Source organism: Mytilus galloprovincialis, chromosome 11 (assembly GCF_965363235.1).
Source record: "Mytilus galloprovincialis chromosome 11, xbMytGall1.hap1.1, whole genome shotgun sequence".
NCBI lineage: Eukaryota > Metazoa > Mollusca > Bivalvia > Mytilida > Mytilidae > Mytilus > Mytilus galloprovincialis.
This window is the reverse complement of record NC_134848.1, coordinates 82516450-82535961: the sequence shown is the minus strand read 5'-3', so window position 1 is coordinate 82535961 and position 19512 is coordinate 82516450. Positions and strand designations below refer to the sequence as shown.

Here is a 19512-nt window from a genome sequence, read left to right as displayed (position 1 = left end):
CATTGTGTAATGCCTCTGTTCTGATTGACAAAGTAATATCTATGAGTTGGACTATCTACATGTTTCTTTGAACCACCTAAATGTTTACCCCCCCCCCCCCCCCCACCCCTTGTGGATACCCATTATGTTTACCTTGTAATTTCTGTCATGTTTACCTGGTAATTTGATTTCTGTCTGTGGAGGTTCCCACTGTGTGGTTCCTCTGTTGTGATTTATATAGTAATATCTGTGAGTTGGGCCGTCTAAACGTTTCTCCCAACCGGTTGGTAAGTTAGGTGACGGTATTGTTTTTATCTTCGGACTTTCACCTACAATATAAGAAAAATATTGACAAACAATTATATTATACAGTGTAACCTACCTTATCCGACACACTTTGCGACCAGGCCAACATGTCTGATTAAACAAGTGTCAGAATACTCAGTTTTTTCTGGAAGGATAGATACATGTATAGGAAGATTTGTTGTGAGTGCCAATGAGACAACTCTCCATCCAAATAACAATTTATAAAAGTAAACCATTATAGGTCAATGTATGGCCTTCAACACAGAGCTTTGGTTCACACCGTACAACAAGCTATAAAGTGTTCCAAAATTACTAAAACATTCAAACAGGAAAACCAAAGGTCTAATCTATATAAAAAAGGAGAAACGAGAAACACGTATAAATTACATAAACAAACGACAACTACTGTACATCAGATTCTTGACTTAGGACAGGTGCAAACATTTGCAGTGGCATTAAACGTTTTAATGGTACCAAACCTTCTCCCTTTTTCGGAAACAATATCATAACATCACAACATAGAAAAACACACGATATAATATCAATTGGCAGGCTTAACTCAATCAAAAAACATAAATTAACACACTATGAACGAATGAATTTGATAGACATATTTTGTGACCATGAAAATTTGTCAGTTGGATTACTCAGATGTCAGATTAGGCAGGTCACGCTATATTAAGAAATGAAGACATCTCATACAAACGCCATACTGTGATTTCAAGTCTGTTTGTGGATTGAGGAAAACATGTTTGTTTGTGGATATTTCAGGCAATACCTTTTGTATTGAACATATTAGTTGATGGTTTACCTTTATACCCATGAAATTTATGAATAATAGTGAATTTTCAGCATATTAAATCTACACCTGCAGATAATTACCTTGGATACGTTTGAGTTTTTCTTCAGCCTCTCTCCTTGCCTGATCTGCTCTTGCCTTCTCCTCTGCTTCTTTCTTTGCCTTGTCTTCTGCAATCTTTCTTGCCTGTTCATCCCTTGCCTTTTGTTCTGTCTCTCTCCTTGCCTGTTCGTCCCTTAACCTTTGCTCAGCCTCTCTCTTTGCCAGTTCATTCTTGGCACGTAGCTCAGCCTCTTTTCTTGCCTGCTCTACTTTTGTCGCTTCATCTGCTACTTTTGCCAGTCGTCTTCTTTCAGTTTCTTCTTCTCTCAGTTTTCTATCTTTCTGTTCTTTTGTCTTTCTCTCATGAGCCTCCTTTTCTTGTCTTTCAATAGCAAGCCTATCTTCCTCTTGTCTTTTTACAGCATCTTCTTTTTCCTTTAACTTTCTATTTTCTTCTAGTCTTTTCAAAGATTCTTCTTTGCTCTGTGTTTCCTTTAGACTTTTCTCTTCTTCCTTTAATACATATAAACTGTTCAATTGTAAATCTGTGCAGCTGGAACACATATATCATATGCCAGCCTAGTTTTTATTTAAACTTAGAAATTATCATTTAGTTATGTGGTATGAATGCCAATGAAACAACTCTCTATGGATCCAAGTCACATTTTATAAAAAGTAAAATATTATTGGTCAAAGTACAGCCATCAACATAGAACCTTTGTCCACACTAACATGTGCAATTATTTTAGGAATTTTTATAGCATGGGCCATGGACATGAATGCAAGATTAATCATTGAAATTACAGGAAAAGTTGCATACAGAATGCAGAAATACAAATGTATCAGATATCAAAAACTAATTTAGTAGCAAATTCTGGCATAATAATTTAAAAACCTTGCAATAATTTCTGAATTTACATCGGTAATCACTTTATATTTTTAATAGAGTATTTTTTTTTTTGGAAAATTTGTGTGACTTTGCCCAAAAGTGTTTATTAGTGAATTCATTCATTGAATAAAACAAAGATTTTATCATCTATAATTTGGGTTGGGGCAGGGGACATTTGATATTTTTGCCAGGTCCCACAATTGATGAGTAAAAATGTCAAAATTCATGTTAGTTTTAGAACAGATAAACCAACCAGTCTCATTTTCCTCATTTCTTCTATCTTTGTTTTGAGTTCTCTCTGTTTGAGTTCGTGAAGTTCTATCCCCATAGATTCTTCCTCCACTTGTAGTCGTCTGGCTGTTTCTTCTGCCAGCTTCAATTCAAAATCTTTCTTTTCCTCTTCTAATCTTGCCCTTGCTCTGGCTCTCTCAAGGTCTTCTTTCTGGAGGAAGATAAAGGGACATGCTAAGTTTATGAGTGAATCCCTGCCTTATTATATAATACTGTAAATTCAGAAATTATTGCATGCATGTATTATTGCGCTTTTGTCAGTTTTGACTTAATTGCAATTTTAATTTTTACGATTTTGAGAAAAACCCTGTTAAATTCATATATCATATTTCAAAATGCGAGCTCAAATTATTGTGTTTACAACTTTGTCGCATTTTTCACAATAATTTCTGAATTTACAGTATATGGAAGTATTGGTAAGTAAACTCTATTATGGGTTATGCTCCTTGTTGAGGGTCGTATGGTGACTTATGGTTGTTAATTTCTATGTAACTTGGACTCTGTTGAAGAGTTATCTCATAGGCAATTTTACAACATCTTCTTTTTTTATATACATTTATTATCTCCGGTTAAACCTGTAAAACAGAAATAATATTCTTTTTGTAAGTCCTAGGTAGGTTTCAACTGTGTGAAGATTCATCAATATTTATTTTGTCATTAAGAGAAATATCACTTAAAAGTCACATGGACAGACATTGGAATCCCTATATACCAAATTGTTTCATATTATGACTGCAAATAATATAAATAAACACTACTTAAAGTTTTGGATTTTTCAAACATCATTGAACCATTATCGTACTCAGACTCAGAAATCAACCAATCAAATTATTGGATTTGGTGTTTCAAGCACAAATCTTTTACACCGAGTACCAAGTAAAGTATTATGAACAGGGGCCCTGGTGCCATAAAAGTGGTCCTGTTCATTGATATTAGCTCAGCAGTTTCAGAGAAGATAAAAGTTAAAGGCCCCTGGTGCCATAAAAGTGGTCAGGTTCATTGATATTAGCTCAGCAGTTTCAGAGAAGATAAAAGTTAAAGGCCCCTGGTGCCATAAAAGTGGTCCTGTTCATTGATATTAGCTCAGCAGTTTCAGCGAAGATAAAAGTTAAAGGCCCCTGGTGCCATAAAAGTGGTCAGGTTCATTGAAATTAGCTCAGCAGTTTCAGAGAAGATAAAAGTTAAAGGCCCCTGGTGCCATAAAAGTGGTCAGGTTCATTGATATTAGCTCAGCAGTTTCAGAGAAGATAAAAGTTAAAGGCCCCTGGTGCCATAAAAGTGGTCAGGTTCATTGATATTAGCTCAGCAGTTTCAGAGAAGATAAAAGTTAAAGGCCCTTGGTGCCATAAAAGTGGTCAGGTTCATTGATATTAGCTCAGCAGTTTCAGAGAAGATAAAAGTTAAAGGCCCCTGGTGCCATAAAAGTGGTCAGGTTCATTGATATTAGCTCAGCAGTTTCAGAGAAGATAAAAGTTAAAGGCCCCTGGTGCCATAAAAGTGGTCAGGTTCATTGATATTAGCTCAGCAGTTTCAGAGAAGATAAAAGTTAAAGGCCCCTGGTACCATAAAAGTGGTCCTGTTCATTGATATTAGCTCAGCAGTTTCAGAGAAGATAAAAGTTAAAGGCCCCTGGTGCCATAAAAGTGGTCAGGTTCATTGATATTAGCTCAGCAGTTTCAGAGAAGATAAAAGTTAAAGGCCCCTGGTGTCATAAAAGTGGTCAGGTTCATTGATATTAGCTCAGCAGTTTCAGAGAAGATAAAAGTTAAAGGCCCCTGGTGCCATAAAAGTGGTCAGGTTCATTGATATTAGCTCAGCAGTTTCAGAGAAGATAAAAGTTAAAGGCCCCTGGTGTCATAAAAGTGGTCAGGTTCATTGATATTAGCTCAGCAGTTTCAGAGAAGATAAAAGTTAAAGGCCCCTGGTGCCATAAAAGTGGTCCTGTTCATTGATATTAGCTCAGCAGTTTCAGAGAAGATAAAAGTTAAAGGCCCCTGGTGCCATAAAAGTGGTCATGTTCATTGATATTAGCTCAGCAGTTTCAGAGAAGATAAAAGTTAAAGGCCCCTGGTGCCATAAAAGTGGTCCTGTTCATTGATATTAGCTCAGCAGTTTCAGAGAAGATAAAAGTTAAAGGCCCCTGGTGCCATAAAAGTGGTCCTGTTCATTGATATTAGCTCAGCAGTTTCAGAGAAGATAAAAGTTAAAGGCCCCTGGTGCCATAAAAGTGGTCAGGTTCATTTATATTAGCTCAGCAATTTCAGAGAAGATAAAAGTTAAAGGCCCCTGGTGCCATAAAAGTGGTCAGGTTCATTGATATTAGCTCAGCAGTTTCAGAGAAGATAAAAGTTAAAGGCCCCTGGTGCCATAAAAGTGGTCCTGTTCATTGATATTAGCTCAGCAGTTTCAGAGAAGATAAAAGTTAAAGGCCCCTGGTGCCATAAAAGTGGTCATGTTCATTGATATTAGCTCAGCAGTTTCAGAGAAGATAAAAGTTAAAGGCCCCTGGTGCCATAAAAGTGGTCCTGTTCATTGATATTAGCTCAGCAGTTTCAGAGAAGATAAAAGTTAAAGGCCCCTGGTGCCATAAAAGTGGTCAGGTTCATTGATATTAGCTCAGCAGTTTCAGAGAAGATAAAAGTTAAAGGCCCCTGGTGCCATAAAAGTGGTCAGGTTCATTGATATTAGCTCAGCAGTTTCAGAGAAGATAAAAGTTAAAGGCCCCTGGTGTCATAAAAGTGGTCAGGTTCATTGATATTAGCTCAGCAGTTTCAGAGAAGATAAAAGTTAAAGGCCCTGGTGCCATAAAAGTGGTCATGTTCATTGAAATTAGCTCAGCAGTTTCAGAGAAGATAAAAGTTAAAGGCCCCTGGTGCCATAAAAGTGGTCAGGTTCATTGATATTAGCTCAGCAGTTTCAGAGAAGATAAAAGTTAAAGGCCCCTGGTGCCATAAAAGTGGTCAGGTTCATTGATATTAGCTCAGCAGTTTCAGAGAAGATAAAAGTTAAAATCTACAAAATGATAATTAATTAAATGACCTGCTATGGGTTAGATGGACAAAAATGTCATTACCTCCTTCCCTTCCTCCAATATTCTTCTTTCTTCCTCTTTTTTCTTTCTCTCCTGTCTAAGTTTGTCTACTTCATCTTGTCTTTTCACTCTCTCATTCTCTATTGTCCTCAACTCTTGATTTCTGTAATAATAATTCACTTTACTGAAAGTGCATTTAAAAAGAAAATACAACTATATGTTACATTGATATATACATTTTTTTTTGTAATAAAGTGTTTTATTTTTCAATTTAAAAGTTATAATCAAAAGATAAAATCATGAAATTTATCCACATACATGTGTACAAATTTTGTTTTTATTTATAACTTTCTAACATGGGTCCTCCACCATATTTTGCTTTACATGTCTTTATACCTGATATTTTCTCCTCCAGAACCTTTCATTTCTTGCTGTAACCCTCTCTTCTGTCTCATAAGATCAGCCAGATCTTTAGTTTGTTCTGATTTTTTCTGTTCTATCAATCTGAGTTTTTCTTCTTCATCTTTTAATCTCTCAATCCTTGCCTGTTGTTCCTAAATAAGACAAACACGTAATTTAGAACAAATATGACAACAATACATTAAAGAATTTAAATTTATCAATGTTACAAGGGAGGTAATTTTTTGCTACTAGATTTTCTAGTGAACCTATATATATCTTACATAGTCAATACTGCTTTGGTAACAACTTGATAATTATAATACTATAATACAGAAATTATTGCAAGGGTTTTTATTAATGAGTGTAAAGTGACTTGGTGAGTATCGTGATATAAAGAATTTGTATTTTGAATTCAATGTTTGTATGCACATTTACCTCAAATTGAAAAAACTAATCTTGAATTTTTGTCCATTCTTCAAAAATCTCAATAATAAATAGAAGCAATCATTCCTGAACTTACAGTACCTTAGTTAGGCCACTTTATACAGGTTTTACTGTACCTTAGTTAGGCCACTTTATACAGGTTTTACAATACCTTAGTCAGGCCACTTTATACAGGTTTTACTGTACCTTAGTCAGGCCACTTTATATAGGTTTTACTGTACCTTAGTTAGGTCACTTTATACAGGTTTTACTGTACCTTAGTCAGGCCACTTTATACAGGTTTTACAGTACCTTAGTCAGGCCACTTTATACAGGTTTTACTGTACCTTAGTCAGGCCACTTTATACAGGTTTTACTGTACCTTAGTCAGGCCACTTTATACAGGTTTTACTGTACCTTAGTCAGGCCACTTTATACAGATTTTTCAGTACCTTAGTCAGGCCACTTTATACAGGTTTTACTGTACCTTAGTCAGGCCACTTTATACAGGTTTTACAGTACCTTAGTCAGGCCACTTTATACAGGTTTTACTGTACCTTAGTCAGGCCACTTTATACAGGTTTTACTGTACCTTAGATAGGCCACTTTATACAGGTTTTACAGTACTTTAATTAGGCCACTTTATACAGGTTTTACTGTACCTTAGTTAGGCCACTTTATACAGGTTTTACTGTACCTTAGTCATGTTTTACTGTACCTTAATATTTCTTTCTTTATCCAACTGATACTTTGCTATTTCTTCTTCTTTTTCCTTTCTAATCCTATTGAGTTCTTCTCGTTCATGTTCTAGTTCTCTAGACAAACTCTGTACTTCATTCCCAGTCTCTTTTCTGGTTATGTTTGTACTAGATATTGAACTTGCATCAGGATAAAGGGAAGTAACTCTAGGTTTCAATTCATTAAGTTTTTCAATGTCAGTTTGATTGGTAAGATTTGTAGAAACACTAGATTGTAATGGTTTGGGTTTGGTTGACCTGTCTATCCTTGGAAACTGTGGTCTCTGACCTGAAAGGTCATTAATTAGTGAACTTGGTTGTGATTGGGTAACTGTTCCATTTAGTTGATTTTGATTGGCTCTGTCAGGAGTAGGTGTGTTGATGAAGGCTTCATCAAAATCAGGGTAGTCAAAATCCACTGTAAGATAAATACCAGAAAAAATAAATTTAATGTTAAGTAAAGTAAAAAAAATAAATTAATTTCTGACATACTTTGAATAATTAGTTTATTTTTTACTTTGTATGTAAATAGATTATACCACTAAAAAGAGAGTGATACGATATTTATCCACTTGAGACAGTTAAATTTTAAAATTTAAACTGTGAGGTGACGTCATCAAACATTGTTGCCTTTTTTCATGACGTCACAATAGGAATTTTAGATGAAAGGAAGAAAATTCTACGTCATAAACAAGTTTTGAACAATGAAGAACTAAGATCAAATGAATCACCGCTGATTAAAAAATTATCAATAGGTCAGGAAAGGGATAAATTAAGTAAGAATTAGAAAAATTCATGTATTGAAAGGCGATGAACAGGTAGATGCACATATTCACTAGACTTTTGTTTGTTCCTTAGATATTTTTTTCGAAGCATTACATGATCCAGTCTTGCGACAAAAAAATAAAGAAATAGCATGTCTACTCTAAAGAATGGATGCAGGCTGATGCATTGATTATTATATTTATTTCATTATAGAATATCAAAGTTTCATTTGGTCATTAATTGTTATTTGTAACAATTATAATGCCAAGTTTGTATGGTTCTTCCTTAGTTTGACTTCGACAGAAGATATTCTAACAACGGCTGTGCACCATCATAAAACAGTCATACAGATATTTTAATATATAAGAATTTGTAATAAACTATCATAAATACATTTGTACATACATGATGGTATAGGAGACATAAGGTCTGTTTTTGGTCGTGAGATATTAGAATTTGTTGTTAACATTGGATAATACAATAACCACTGGTCATATCCTCCATCTAACACCAATGGTTCACTCTTAATTATCACTGTTGAATCAAACTGAAAAGAAACAATAATAAAAATATAGATACAGTTTCTGTTTCACCATGAAATAATTATTTGATCAATCAAAAGCTAGATTATCACAAGAGTGCACACTCTGAAAAGTCTCCCCTTAAAGTCTTAGAGAAACAAGAATGTGTCCACATTACACAGATGCTCCACTTATACTACCATTTTCTATGCTCCACTTATACTTCCATTTTCTATGTTCACTGGATCCTGAAATTGGAGTCAAAACTCTTGTTTGGCAGTAAAATTGGAAAGAGTATATCATAGCAAACATGCATACTAAGTGTCTAGTTAAATCAAATACTACCTTGACCAAAAACTTTAACAAAAAAACTTAAACCTGAAGTGGGACAGACGGATGAACGAACGGACGAACAAACAGAAGGAGGCACAGACCAGAAAACATAATGCCCATAAATGGGGCATAAAAAGGGTATACAAAAAGTATTATATAAATGGAACAATATCAATGATCAATGTAAATAAGGTAAAAGTCAGATGAACTCTGTCTGATAAATACTTCACAATCATTCCATACACCAAATAAATCATCCTATTGCATATAGTGATTGAGAAACAGACCTTACCTACAGCATCATAACACTAATCTCTGATACATGATATGGTCTGAGTCAGGTGAATATATAAATAAGATGAATGAAGATTAGGTGTGATTTCAAATGAGAAAAGAATTCACCAAAATTCATATTATGCGGATGTAAGCAATACTAGGCAACAGTACAGTCTTCAACAATGAGAAATGAAATGTTACACTGGGTTTGACACCAATCTTAGACAAGGATTGCCAGTTTTCCTGACCTAGGTCGCTGTCTCTTTCAGGAAACTCTGGCTTCATCCACCAAAAAATACTGCCGAACGTTTTATATATACAAAACCAATGAGAGTGGTGTTCTGCATTAACAAGAACAACAAACAAACAATTAGGCTGTTAGTTTTCCCATTTGAATTGTTTTACATTTTAATTTCGGGGCTTTTATAGCTGACTATGTGGTAATTGCTTTGCTCATTGTTTAAGGCTATACAGTGACCTATAGTTGTTAATGTCTGTGTCATTTGGTCTCTGTGGAGATTTGTCTCATTGGCAATCATACCACATCTTCTTATTTATATATCCTCTTGGTTTGACACCAATCTTAAGTGAGAAGGTTTGCCAGTTTTCCAGTCCAAGATCGCTGTCTATCTCAGGGAAATCTGGCTTCATCCAACAACAAATACTGCTGACCATAATATAGCCAATAAGAATGGTGTTAAGCACTAACAAGAACAACAAACAAACATAATATAAGGGGTAACTCTATACTTACTTTAAATAATGCATCTTTTAGTGTTCGTAATGTAGTCCCTATGTTACAGTCCTCTAATTTAGAACTCCAATCCAATAAAATAATATGGTCTACATTGCCTCTCTGTTGCCATGGTGATTTTGAATCTTCTGGTAAAGATTTTGCAATGTGAATAACAGTAGTCCTAAAATGAAATTAATATATTATCCTGTATAGAAGAAACACACACAAGTCAGTATGATATGATTAAATAATTATCCTCATAGAAAAAGCACATGTTCATGATGTTAGTATGGTACAATTTAATAGTATATATAAGCGCACCTGAGTATAACACACAGGGACGAAGACATATTTAACAGTACTCATATTATTTCAAAGTTGATTGAATTCTGACGCTGGCATATCAATAATGTTTCTGTGTGATTGTTATTATTCATGGCTATTGTTAGTCTTGTATGTTTTTTTGTAATTTTGGTTCATTTAGATATTTTGAAGTTTAGTATGACGTCCATTTTCACTGAATTAGTTTTGTTAAGGGGTCAGCTAAAGCTTGTTTCTGTGTGGACGATTTTCTCACTGTGTTGAAGATCCATTGGTGGCATTGATCTGTATTCTACTCTTTGATCAATAATCCACATAAACTAACAAATGACACATGCCCTGTTTTTATTTTCAATTTTATCAAAAACTCTAGATCATACTTTCAATATGAAGAAATGAAGAATGATTATGTTGTGCCTTGGAGAAAAGCTACAGATACACATTATTTTAGATTTCCTGGAAGGACAATCTCTACAGGACAATTTATATTTCTTACCCTGGAGGAACAATCTCTACAGGTATATTTATACAACATTTATGGTTGATATGTGATTCTTTGAAGTCCTTGTCTGATCTGACATCCATGATAATTAGCTGTACATCTTGTACCTGTAGTAAGCTGTAGAGTGATGTAGGAGTTATCTCACCTTGGATGGTCTTTGGTGTCTTTGGTGTCACTGGTTCATCTGAATAAAATACCAACTATGTAATAATGAGAAGAGTTAAGAGTTTTCTTTTCATAGCTGGTCATATGGTTTATCAGTAATTACAACCTAGATTTGATCAGGTGTAGCCATTGTCCTATATCAGTAGACTGGAACTCATCAGGCTTATGTATCGCTCACATTCTAAAGAACATATAAAACTATAAAAAAAATAATAATCTGAACAGATTACCAAAGTCATTGAAAAAATTGCTGAGAAATTCATTTCACACAATTTCATTAAACTCTATCGTGAATTGTGAACTGTAGGTTATGGGGCACTTACAAAGTTGTCTTTACATATTGATTACATTTCAAAGGGACATAACTTTCATATCTTTTAAAAAATAATGATGATAGTTTACATGACAATGTAACTTTTTGTCATTAATTTCATTAAATGTAAGAGACAGGGAGATTGTCAGCATCATGCATTTTACAAACTAACGAAACTTCTAATTGGCATTAATAACTCCTAAAAAAATATTGAAAAATCTCTAATTTCTTTATTTTGTCCATGAAATAACTGACCTAAACCTGTTGCATAAAAAAGCAAGTTAAAGCGTTCTTACAAGGTTAACTTTCCATATTTTCTATCGACATATTGTGCAAAGTTACTGACTGGTTTTGTTTTAGTAATTGAATGTATTGCTGATGTTACCTTTGACAAACATTTGATAAAACTCAGATGAGAAATGTTGATCATACTGTATAATTGTCTACAGAAAACTATCCACCAGAGAACAATGACTTAGATGGTAGCAAAAATAGTTCAAACACTTTCTCACTACTGATATTTGAACTTGTTAATCCATATTAAAACTGCAATTGGTTAAAAAAAATCAGCAAATCAATTAATCTACACTTGTAAATGATTATTTGCAAGTACCAACCACCTTAGCCTTACTCAATTGTTTCTGTACATGTACATGTTTACAAAATGTTCAATCATTATGGTTTTTATGTGTCAAGAAACAGATGGTCTAAGGTATAAATGGCACATACTCTACTAGATCATATCTGATTGGAGTGGCACTGATGTGTCTTACATAGAGGAAAAGTGTGTATGGTGTACCAAATTGTATATCAAAGTCTTAATGGAACATCTTTAATTCCAATCATAGAATAATTTCTCCTCATTTGAAATCAATAAATATACCTTTTACTTCATTTTCCTTTTCCTCTTTCTTTTGTTCGCCATCAGTTTCTTCCTTCTCTCTAGGACTGTCAACCTTTCCGTTGATTGGTGGACTAGAGTCTAAGGGGGACAACTTCTCAGCTATTAATTTGGCCTCTATTTCTTCATACCTACAAAACATATCAAACAATAGTCTCCCAGCTTTATGTAAATGTGTCTGTATCAAGTTCTGTGATCAGTTTCACCATTTTATTTTAAAGCTGATCATAAGTCATCAACAATTCAGTATACTAAGGATGACGTGAAATTTGAAATTCTTTATTCTAATATGACGTGCTTCTTTCGCTTTGTGAACGAACCCATGCTCTAAATCCAAACGATTATTTGCACATGTGTATATTGACTTCTTTAGAATAATGAATTTTATCAAATTATCATGCACTTAATATATTTCCTTAACTTTAAAACACTTTCAAACTCTTAAATGGTGCACATGACGTTACTAATTCATTTATTATGACTGTAATGTGTTGTATTCCGAAATGGACATATTTGACCTAGATACAACAACCGTTCATGCTGGCTGTTCAAACTCCTCCTTCTGAAAAATCACAGGGCCTGCCGTTTGCTTCTTTACAAACTAAATAGGGAGGTTCATGGAAGAGCCTACACAAACGCTTTTACACTTATACTTATCAGACATAGAAATTACCTTAATTGTCCTATTCAGAATCGAAATACTTGATGCAAGCTATACTTTATTGTAGTTTTAACACGGGTAGGCTTTATATTCGTGTTATTTTAGCCATCACTATTGCTCGGGCAAAAAAAAATCACGAATATAATGCCTACCCATTTTAAAACTACAATAAAGTATAGCTTGCACATCAATTATTCCTAAATTATAAACAGGACACCTCAAATGAGTTAAAAGAGTATCTTATGTCATACATGTATATACACAACAATAATAGTGGTTGATTAAAAAACACTAATAATAAGAGAAGCATAAAGTTATCTTGCATTTAAAATCCACCATGGAGATTTGGAAAAGTTGGCAGGTATGACAGTTAATACTATCAACATAATCAACTTTAGTCATAAGATTATTTGTGGAACTAACCATCAATTCCAACTAGTTGATCAATGTCTTTAATTATATCTCAGTAATTATGTTTTTAAAGAAATATTCAGTGGTTCTGTTTATGTGGTTCATAAGTGTTTCTCGTTTTTCGTTTTTTATAGATGAATCTGTTGGTTTACCCGTTTGAATGATTATACAAATGTTACTTTTGGGGCCCTTTATATTTTACTGTTTGGTATGAGCCAAGGCTCTGTGTTGAAGACCAGTTTTTGTATTAATACCTATAATGGTTTATTTTTACAAATTGTGACTTGGATGGAGATTTGTCCCATTGGCACTCATACCACATCTTCTTATATCTACTATGACAGTTCATTGGTAACCTGCTTTGTTTTATTGCAGGCCAGGGCTCACACTACTTCATAGAGAGAAGAGTCTTCTCTTTTTGAAACTGATAGGGAGAAGTGGTGAGATTTGAAAGAGAGGTGTTCCTTCGCATGCTGTGCTACAATGTTTGGATTTTACTATAGTATAAAGGGTCATATGTAAATACTGTTCTTTTTATATTGCTCAATTCATATCTGAGTATACAATTAAAGTAACAGTTCAAATGCAAAGTTGTTTAAGTTTAGGTTCTTGTGAGAAACTACCATAAATATCTAGCACTGAAAAAGTTACATCTTGTCAAAATTTGCTCATATTTTTTTCTCATAACAACATTTTGTTGATTTCTTTCTAAATTGTAAGTAACATTGAATTAATTTATTGACATACTTTATTTCTTTTTGAATTAAAAGGTTCTGTTATTGTGAAGTTATATCTATGTTTGATAGTTCTCCTTTTATAAAAAGTTAAACTCAAAATTCTATTGAAACAAATTACTAAAACCTCCATGAAAGAAGGGATAAAAAAGTAAACTCTAATTTGCAGATGTTTACCAAAAATCTATATTAGAAGCAAGTATTACAAACAACAGCAGCTTTTTGTGAGATATATAATTAGAGCATAACATTTAATTATATACATCTCTTGACTTTTACCTTTCCTTTAGGCTTTCTGCCAGCTCTTCTGCCTTGTCAATGGACTTTAATAGGTTCTTTTGTCCTAACAAACTATCATAATATTGCTGTAAGAAAAACACATGTTCATGTACAACTGACAACTAAAATATTAAAGTTGTATGATAATATTTAGAATTTTACAAGGGTCCATGACTTCCTGTGAAAATTTTAAGGACTGCCTACTATATGTGCCTGTCCCAAGCTAAGAGCCTGTATTACAGTGGGTGTCAAGTGTTGCTGTTTATCATATTTGGTCTTCTATCATTGTTTTCTACATAACAGTTTTACATTTGTCATTTCATAGCCTTTTAATATGTTTAAAGCTGACCATTCGGTATGGGTTTTGGTCATTGCTGAAGACATTTAGTTGTTCACTTCTGTGCCATTTTGTTTCCAGTGAAGAGTTATCTCATTTGCAATCGTACCACATCTTCTTATTTTATACTCACAAAGCAAACTATAATTGATATGGTCATAATGATGAATTACCTGTTAACCAATATTTCATTTTTTTTAAAATATGTATGATATTATTCTACATGAGGATTAGATTGCCTTAGCTGTCTTTGGCAAATGTATCAGATTTTTAGGTCCTTAATGCTGTCCATTTTTGTACTGTTTTAGGCCATTTTAACATTTATGATTTGAGCATGACTGTCAAGTCTTTTGTAGATGAAATACACCTCTGTGGTACAAGATTCTAATCCTGATGAGTTTATTTACAGCTATACAGACTGAAAGTCTTTAAAGTTATTTAAGAAATACGCCTACTATTCAGCATCAAGTTTTAACCAAGAATGAAACATAACTCTTCGAATATTTTCTTTTTTTATCGCTTTCTTAAAAATAGTTGTTATGCTGTTTTTGTTGTTTAATAATACCTTTTGTTTTTTATACTCTGGGGTCTTTTTAAGAAATGTGACGACATTGAAGTATTTCATGTATAGGACATAGGCTCTCTCTTCGTCCCCTAACATGTCCCCTGTCTCAGCCTCCTTTAGCATCTTATCTGCTGTCTTTACCAAGCTGGAAAAAATTAAATAAAAAGATGAGCATTAAAATTATGGCACTTTTCCCTTGGTTAATTTTTCTTTTTTTGGGGAACTTAATCAAGAAATCTATTATATATAAAAAAAGAAGATGTGGTATGATTGTCAATGAGACAACTGTCCACAAGAGACCAAAATGACACATACATTAACAACTATAGGTCATCGTACGGCCTTCAACAATGAGCAAAGCCCATACCGCATAGTCAGCTATAAAAGGCCCCAATATGACAATGTAAAACAATTCAAACGAGAAAACTAACGGCCTTATTTATATAACAAAAATAACGAAAAACAAATATTTACACATAAACAAACGACAACCACTGAATTAACAGCTCCTGAGTTGGGACAGGCACTTACATAAATAATTGGGCGGGGTTAAACATGTATAACATGTATAAGTCTAAATTTTGTTGCATAAATCTCAATGACATGTGTATATCGTAAACATATTTTGTACATGTTGTACAATACTATTAAAAAGGCTATCATATAATGTGCATCATAAGCCTATTTGGCTTGCTGATTATTTTGTATTTTAAAACATGTATTTATATGTATATTCAGGTTGCACTATAATAAATAATTCTTTTTCTTACATTTCTTATAACGTTTTCTTTTTAAATGATTTAAAGTATGTAAATTTGACAGGGCCAATTTTGAGATTTTATTGTTTAATCACTGGCACCACTCTTATTCTATGTTTCATACAAAATAAATATTTCAGAGCTAAAAAAGTACAATACAAACATTTTTGAGTTAGACGTAGACATCTTTGCTGGTAATTCTGCCAGTTTATTCAGTTCACCAATGGTTTTGGCAATGTATAGATCTTTCTTTGTTGCCGGCATTTTGATGTATCTGAAAATTAGATATATACTTATCATTGATTAACATGATAATACATGTAATAAGGAATTCTGTGTTTTCTTTAAATAAAATAATACTTTAAATATGATCTTCATTCCGTAAAAAAAAACTGTGTTTACAAGACTGAAGAGAATGTATTTTTCGCAGGTTTTGTGTCCAGTCAAAATATTTTGATTACAGTACTACATGTAGTTACCATGGTTACTAAAAAATGTTCACTGTCACAATTTATATACCAAAGCCTTAGGCAAAACAAGGACATGTGAAGTCTTTCCTACTCTGTGACAAGATGCATATTATATATTTTAAAGAGCAGCATTGATAGGCAAAGGAGATAATTACAGATTGTGTTAAAGGTTTAGAAAAGCAACAGGAACAGACTAAAAAATACTGTTTGAATAATTTTTCTTTAATTCTAGCAAGGTATGGTTCTAAAAATCAACTTTCTTACATCTATATGTTAAAAACGGCTACTATTGACGCGTATGGAAAAATCAATACTGTTGTTTACAACTGGAAAATTGGTAAAAGTATGAGTGTATAGTAAAAATCAGTTACAACTTAAACAAGTTGTTTAAAAGTGTAAGTTTGCAAAACTTTGGCCTTACCCCAAGATGTTGTTTTATTGTCAAATCCTGAAAGACCAAATAGATATAATCAAGATACAATAAGAAAGGGTGGTAAGATATATACGGAATCAGGTCCGTTCGTGCCCAATACACTTTCGCACCCTACATGTTCGCACCCTACATGTTCGCACCTCACACGTTCGCACCCAAGGTCCGTTCGCACTCTACACGTTCACGCCCAATTTTAATTCAAATTCCTGTTGAAAATATAGCAATATACTATTATAACCAAAACATGATAAAATTTATTAAACACACAAAAAAAACATAGTTAGAATCTCACTTTATTTTGAAACAAGTCAATGAAACAAAGTTATAGCAATACACTAACCAAAACATGATGGCATGATTAAGAGTTATTCAACACAAAATAAAACGTTGACAGAATCCCACTTTATTTAGAAAGGATTATTATTTTTTTTAACAATACACTTCCCAAAACATGATTAAGATTTATTCAACAACAAAAAAATGCTGTCTCACTTTATTTTGAGACAATGACAACAAATATACTTATAAGAATACACTTGCCAAAACTTGATTATAAAGTTATTAAACACAAAACCAATTAAAATTGCGAACAGACTTTGGGTGCGAACGTGAATGGGTGCGAACAGACCTGGATTCTGGTGGTTATGGGGGTACATTGTACTTTCATCTGTTCATGACAAACTAGGGTAAAAATTCTTGCCAAATTACTTTGACAGTAATTTTTGGTGCATGACGATAAAATGTACACTTTCTATTAGACGATAAAAAATTAACTTATTTTGACGAATCATGTATGAATTACAAACAATGTTAAATGTACAGGCAGATCATGCAAACAAATTGAGATATCTACTCAGTGAGCAAAAATCTACTATATTAGTATATAACGATAAATTGCCAAAATCTTGGTCTTTGAATGGAAAATCAGTAACACTTTCTGAATCTGCAGTTCACCTTGGAATAGATAGAAATATAACTAAAAATGCTGGGGTTAAAGAAGTTGTGAACAAGCGTATTACTACGGCAAGGAAAACTGTATACTCCCTTATGGGTGCTGGGTTACACGGTTTGAATGGAGTAAATCCAAAAGTTTCTGTACACTTGATTCAAATATATGTTATACCTAGACTACTATATGGTTTAGATGTCATATCGCTCTCAAATACAGATATACAAAAGATGGAACTATTCTTTAGACAATTATTAAAGCAAATTCAGCACTTGCCTAAACGCACATCAATAGCTGCAACTTTACTATTATTAGGGCGTATTCCTATAGAGGGAGAAATTCATAAGAAAATTCTGAAAACATTTGGAAATATAATTAGAAATGATAAGTCTGTTGAAAGAGAAATTGCTTTTAGACAATTGGCTATGAAAGATGAAAAATCTGGAAGTTGGTTTACAAAACTACACAATTTAACTGTAATTTATGGATTGCCATCGCCTTATGATATCATTGAGAATCCACCATCAAAAACAAGCTGGAATAGACTTGTGAATAACTGTATAAATAATCATTTTTTACAAAATTTAAAGAAGGAAGCTAAAGAAAAGTCTTCCTTGAAATATATTAATTTTAATGATTCCAACATAGGAACTGTGCATAATATTTGGAAAAGCAGTGGGACTGACCCATACTCTATTAATATGGCTGCAATTAAAGTTAAAATCGCCACCGGAATAATGATTCTTCAGTATCAGAGGTCTAGATTTTCAAAAAACTGTATCTCAGCAATCTGTCCATTATGTAACATTGAACCAGAAGATATGACTCACTTTATACTTAAATGTGAAAAACTGTCAAGCATAAGAAATCGCTTTATGCAAGAGTTGAAATCTCTTCTCGTAGATTGTAATAAGCCACCTTTGCTAATTCAAGAACTATTTGATGACAAGGAGAATCTTTTACATCTAATTATAGACTGTACATCATATCATTTTCTTACCTACAAGGAACAGGTCCGTATAGAGACATTAACCAGAGGTCTGTGTTACAAACTATATCACAAACGTTTACTTTTAATGTCTGAGTAAATTTGATTCGCACTTACTGGATTGTGTCAGGATTTATTCTGCAATATTGAGAGATGGATAGTGTTTGAACTGAAAACTCGTATCCAAGGCTTGTAAAATATCAAGTGGTTTTAGATTTTAAATATTTTATTAGCGTGTTTTATATGGAATAATTGTCTACAAAATGAACAGTGAAACGTTTTTTAGATTTTAAAGATACCAAGGACAGTGTTTTGAACAGTAAATGCTATTGCGAGGGCAGGAGTATTTTAATTATAGTCTATAACACTATGTTATATGGAGATATAATAGTGATCCGGCTATGAAACGATTGGACTGCGTAAGATATATAGTTAACTACGTTTCCATGGTGATGGATTAGTCCGCATGCTGTATATATGTTACTGTTATATAAATTGTTATAATAACTACCTACGTATACTGATTTTATGAGTGCCCCGTGTGTAAGGGTTAGGGTGCAAATAAGGGTGCAAATTGGAATTACGCTATAGAAGCGAAGCTCCTGCTAGAGGAGGAAGATAAAGACTAGGTAACAGGTAACAGGTAACAGGTTAAACTTGTCCCCAAACGATATAATTATTTGAGACAGTTTGACAAATCATGTTAAATTTTAACCAATTTGAAGCTAAAAATTACAGTTTCACGACTGACGTTAAAGGGAAGTTAAAGGCATTACTGCCCTCATAAGACTGAGAGTTAATAAATGTACAACCAAACAGACACTTGCTTAAAAAAACAAACCACCTATACATTTGGAGTCAGTAGTTAACATTTTAAAAATCTAGGAAAAAAAACTTATGAAAAAACATTTACCACAAAACAAGCAACTAGATGTTATATAAGAGTTCTTTAGAATTAAGGTATTCTTAGACCATTTTCAGGAATATTTCACTTCCAGTCACAACATATCCCATAATGCAATATACAAATTCTTAGACAAAACGAAACTGAACAAAAATATATATGCTTTATACATTCATGATAGTAATATCAATTTTCAAAAACCAAAATAATATTTTTATGAGATGTTATCTATTTGGAACAAAACATAAATAAAATCTTTCCTTTCAATTTAATTCGTTTTTTTAGATTTGT

General features: G+C 33.1%; 1 protein-coding gene across 1 annotated transcript in view; it reads right to left on the bottom strand.

Moving 5' to 3' along the window:
- LOC143052899 (ubiquitin carboxyl-terminal hydrolase 8-like) overlaps positions 1 to 19341 on the bottom strand; it is a 34884-nt gene extending 15543 nt beyond the window's left edge. The window contains exons 1-14 of the mRNA XM_076226055.1: positions 19231 to 19341; positions 15641 to 15751; positions 14720 to 14864; positions 13818 to 13903; positions 11715 to 11863; positions 10348 to 10537; positions 9549 to 9711; positions 8070 to 8211; positions 6881 to 7317; positions 5734 to 5891; positions 5380 to 5500; positions 2269 to 2457; positions 1168 to 1639; positions 156 to 308 (exon numbers count right to left, since the gene is read on the bottom strand). Of these exons, the coding sequence (XP_076082170.1) occupies positions 156 to 308; positions 1168 to 1639; positions 2269 to 2457; positions 5380 to 5500; positions 5734 to 5891; positions 6881 to 7317; positions 8070 to 8211; positions 9549 to 9711; positions 10348 to 10537; positions 11715 to 11863; positions 13818 to 13903; positions 14720 to 14864; positions 15641 to 15741 (2506 nt within the window). The 5' untranslated portion in view covers positions 15742 to 15751; positions 19231 to 19341. The remainder of the gene's footprint in view (positions 1 to 155; positions 309 to 1167; positions 1640 to 2268; positions 2458 to 5379; positions 5501 to 5733; positions 5892 to 6880; positions 7318 to 8069; positions 8212 to 9548; positions 9712 to 10347; positions 10538 to 11714; positions 11864 to 13817; positions 13904 to 14719; positions 14865 to 15640; positions 15752 to 19230) is intronic.
- Between the last annotated feature and the right edge of the window lie 171 nt (positions 19342 to 19512).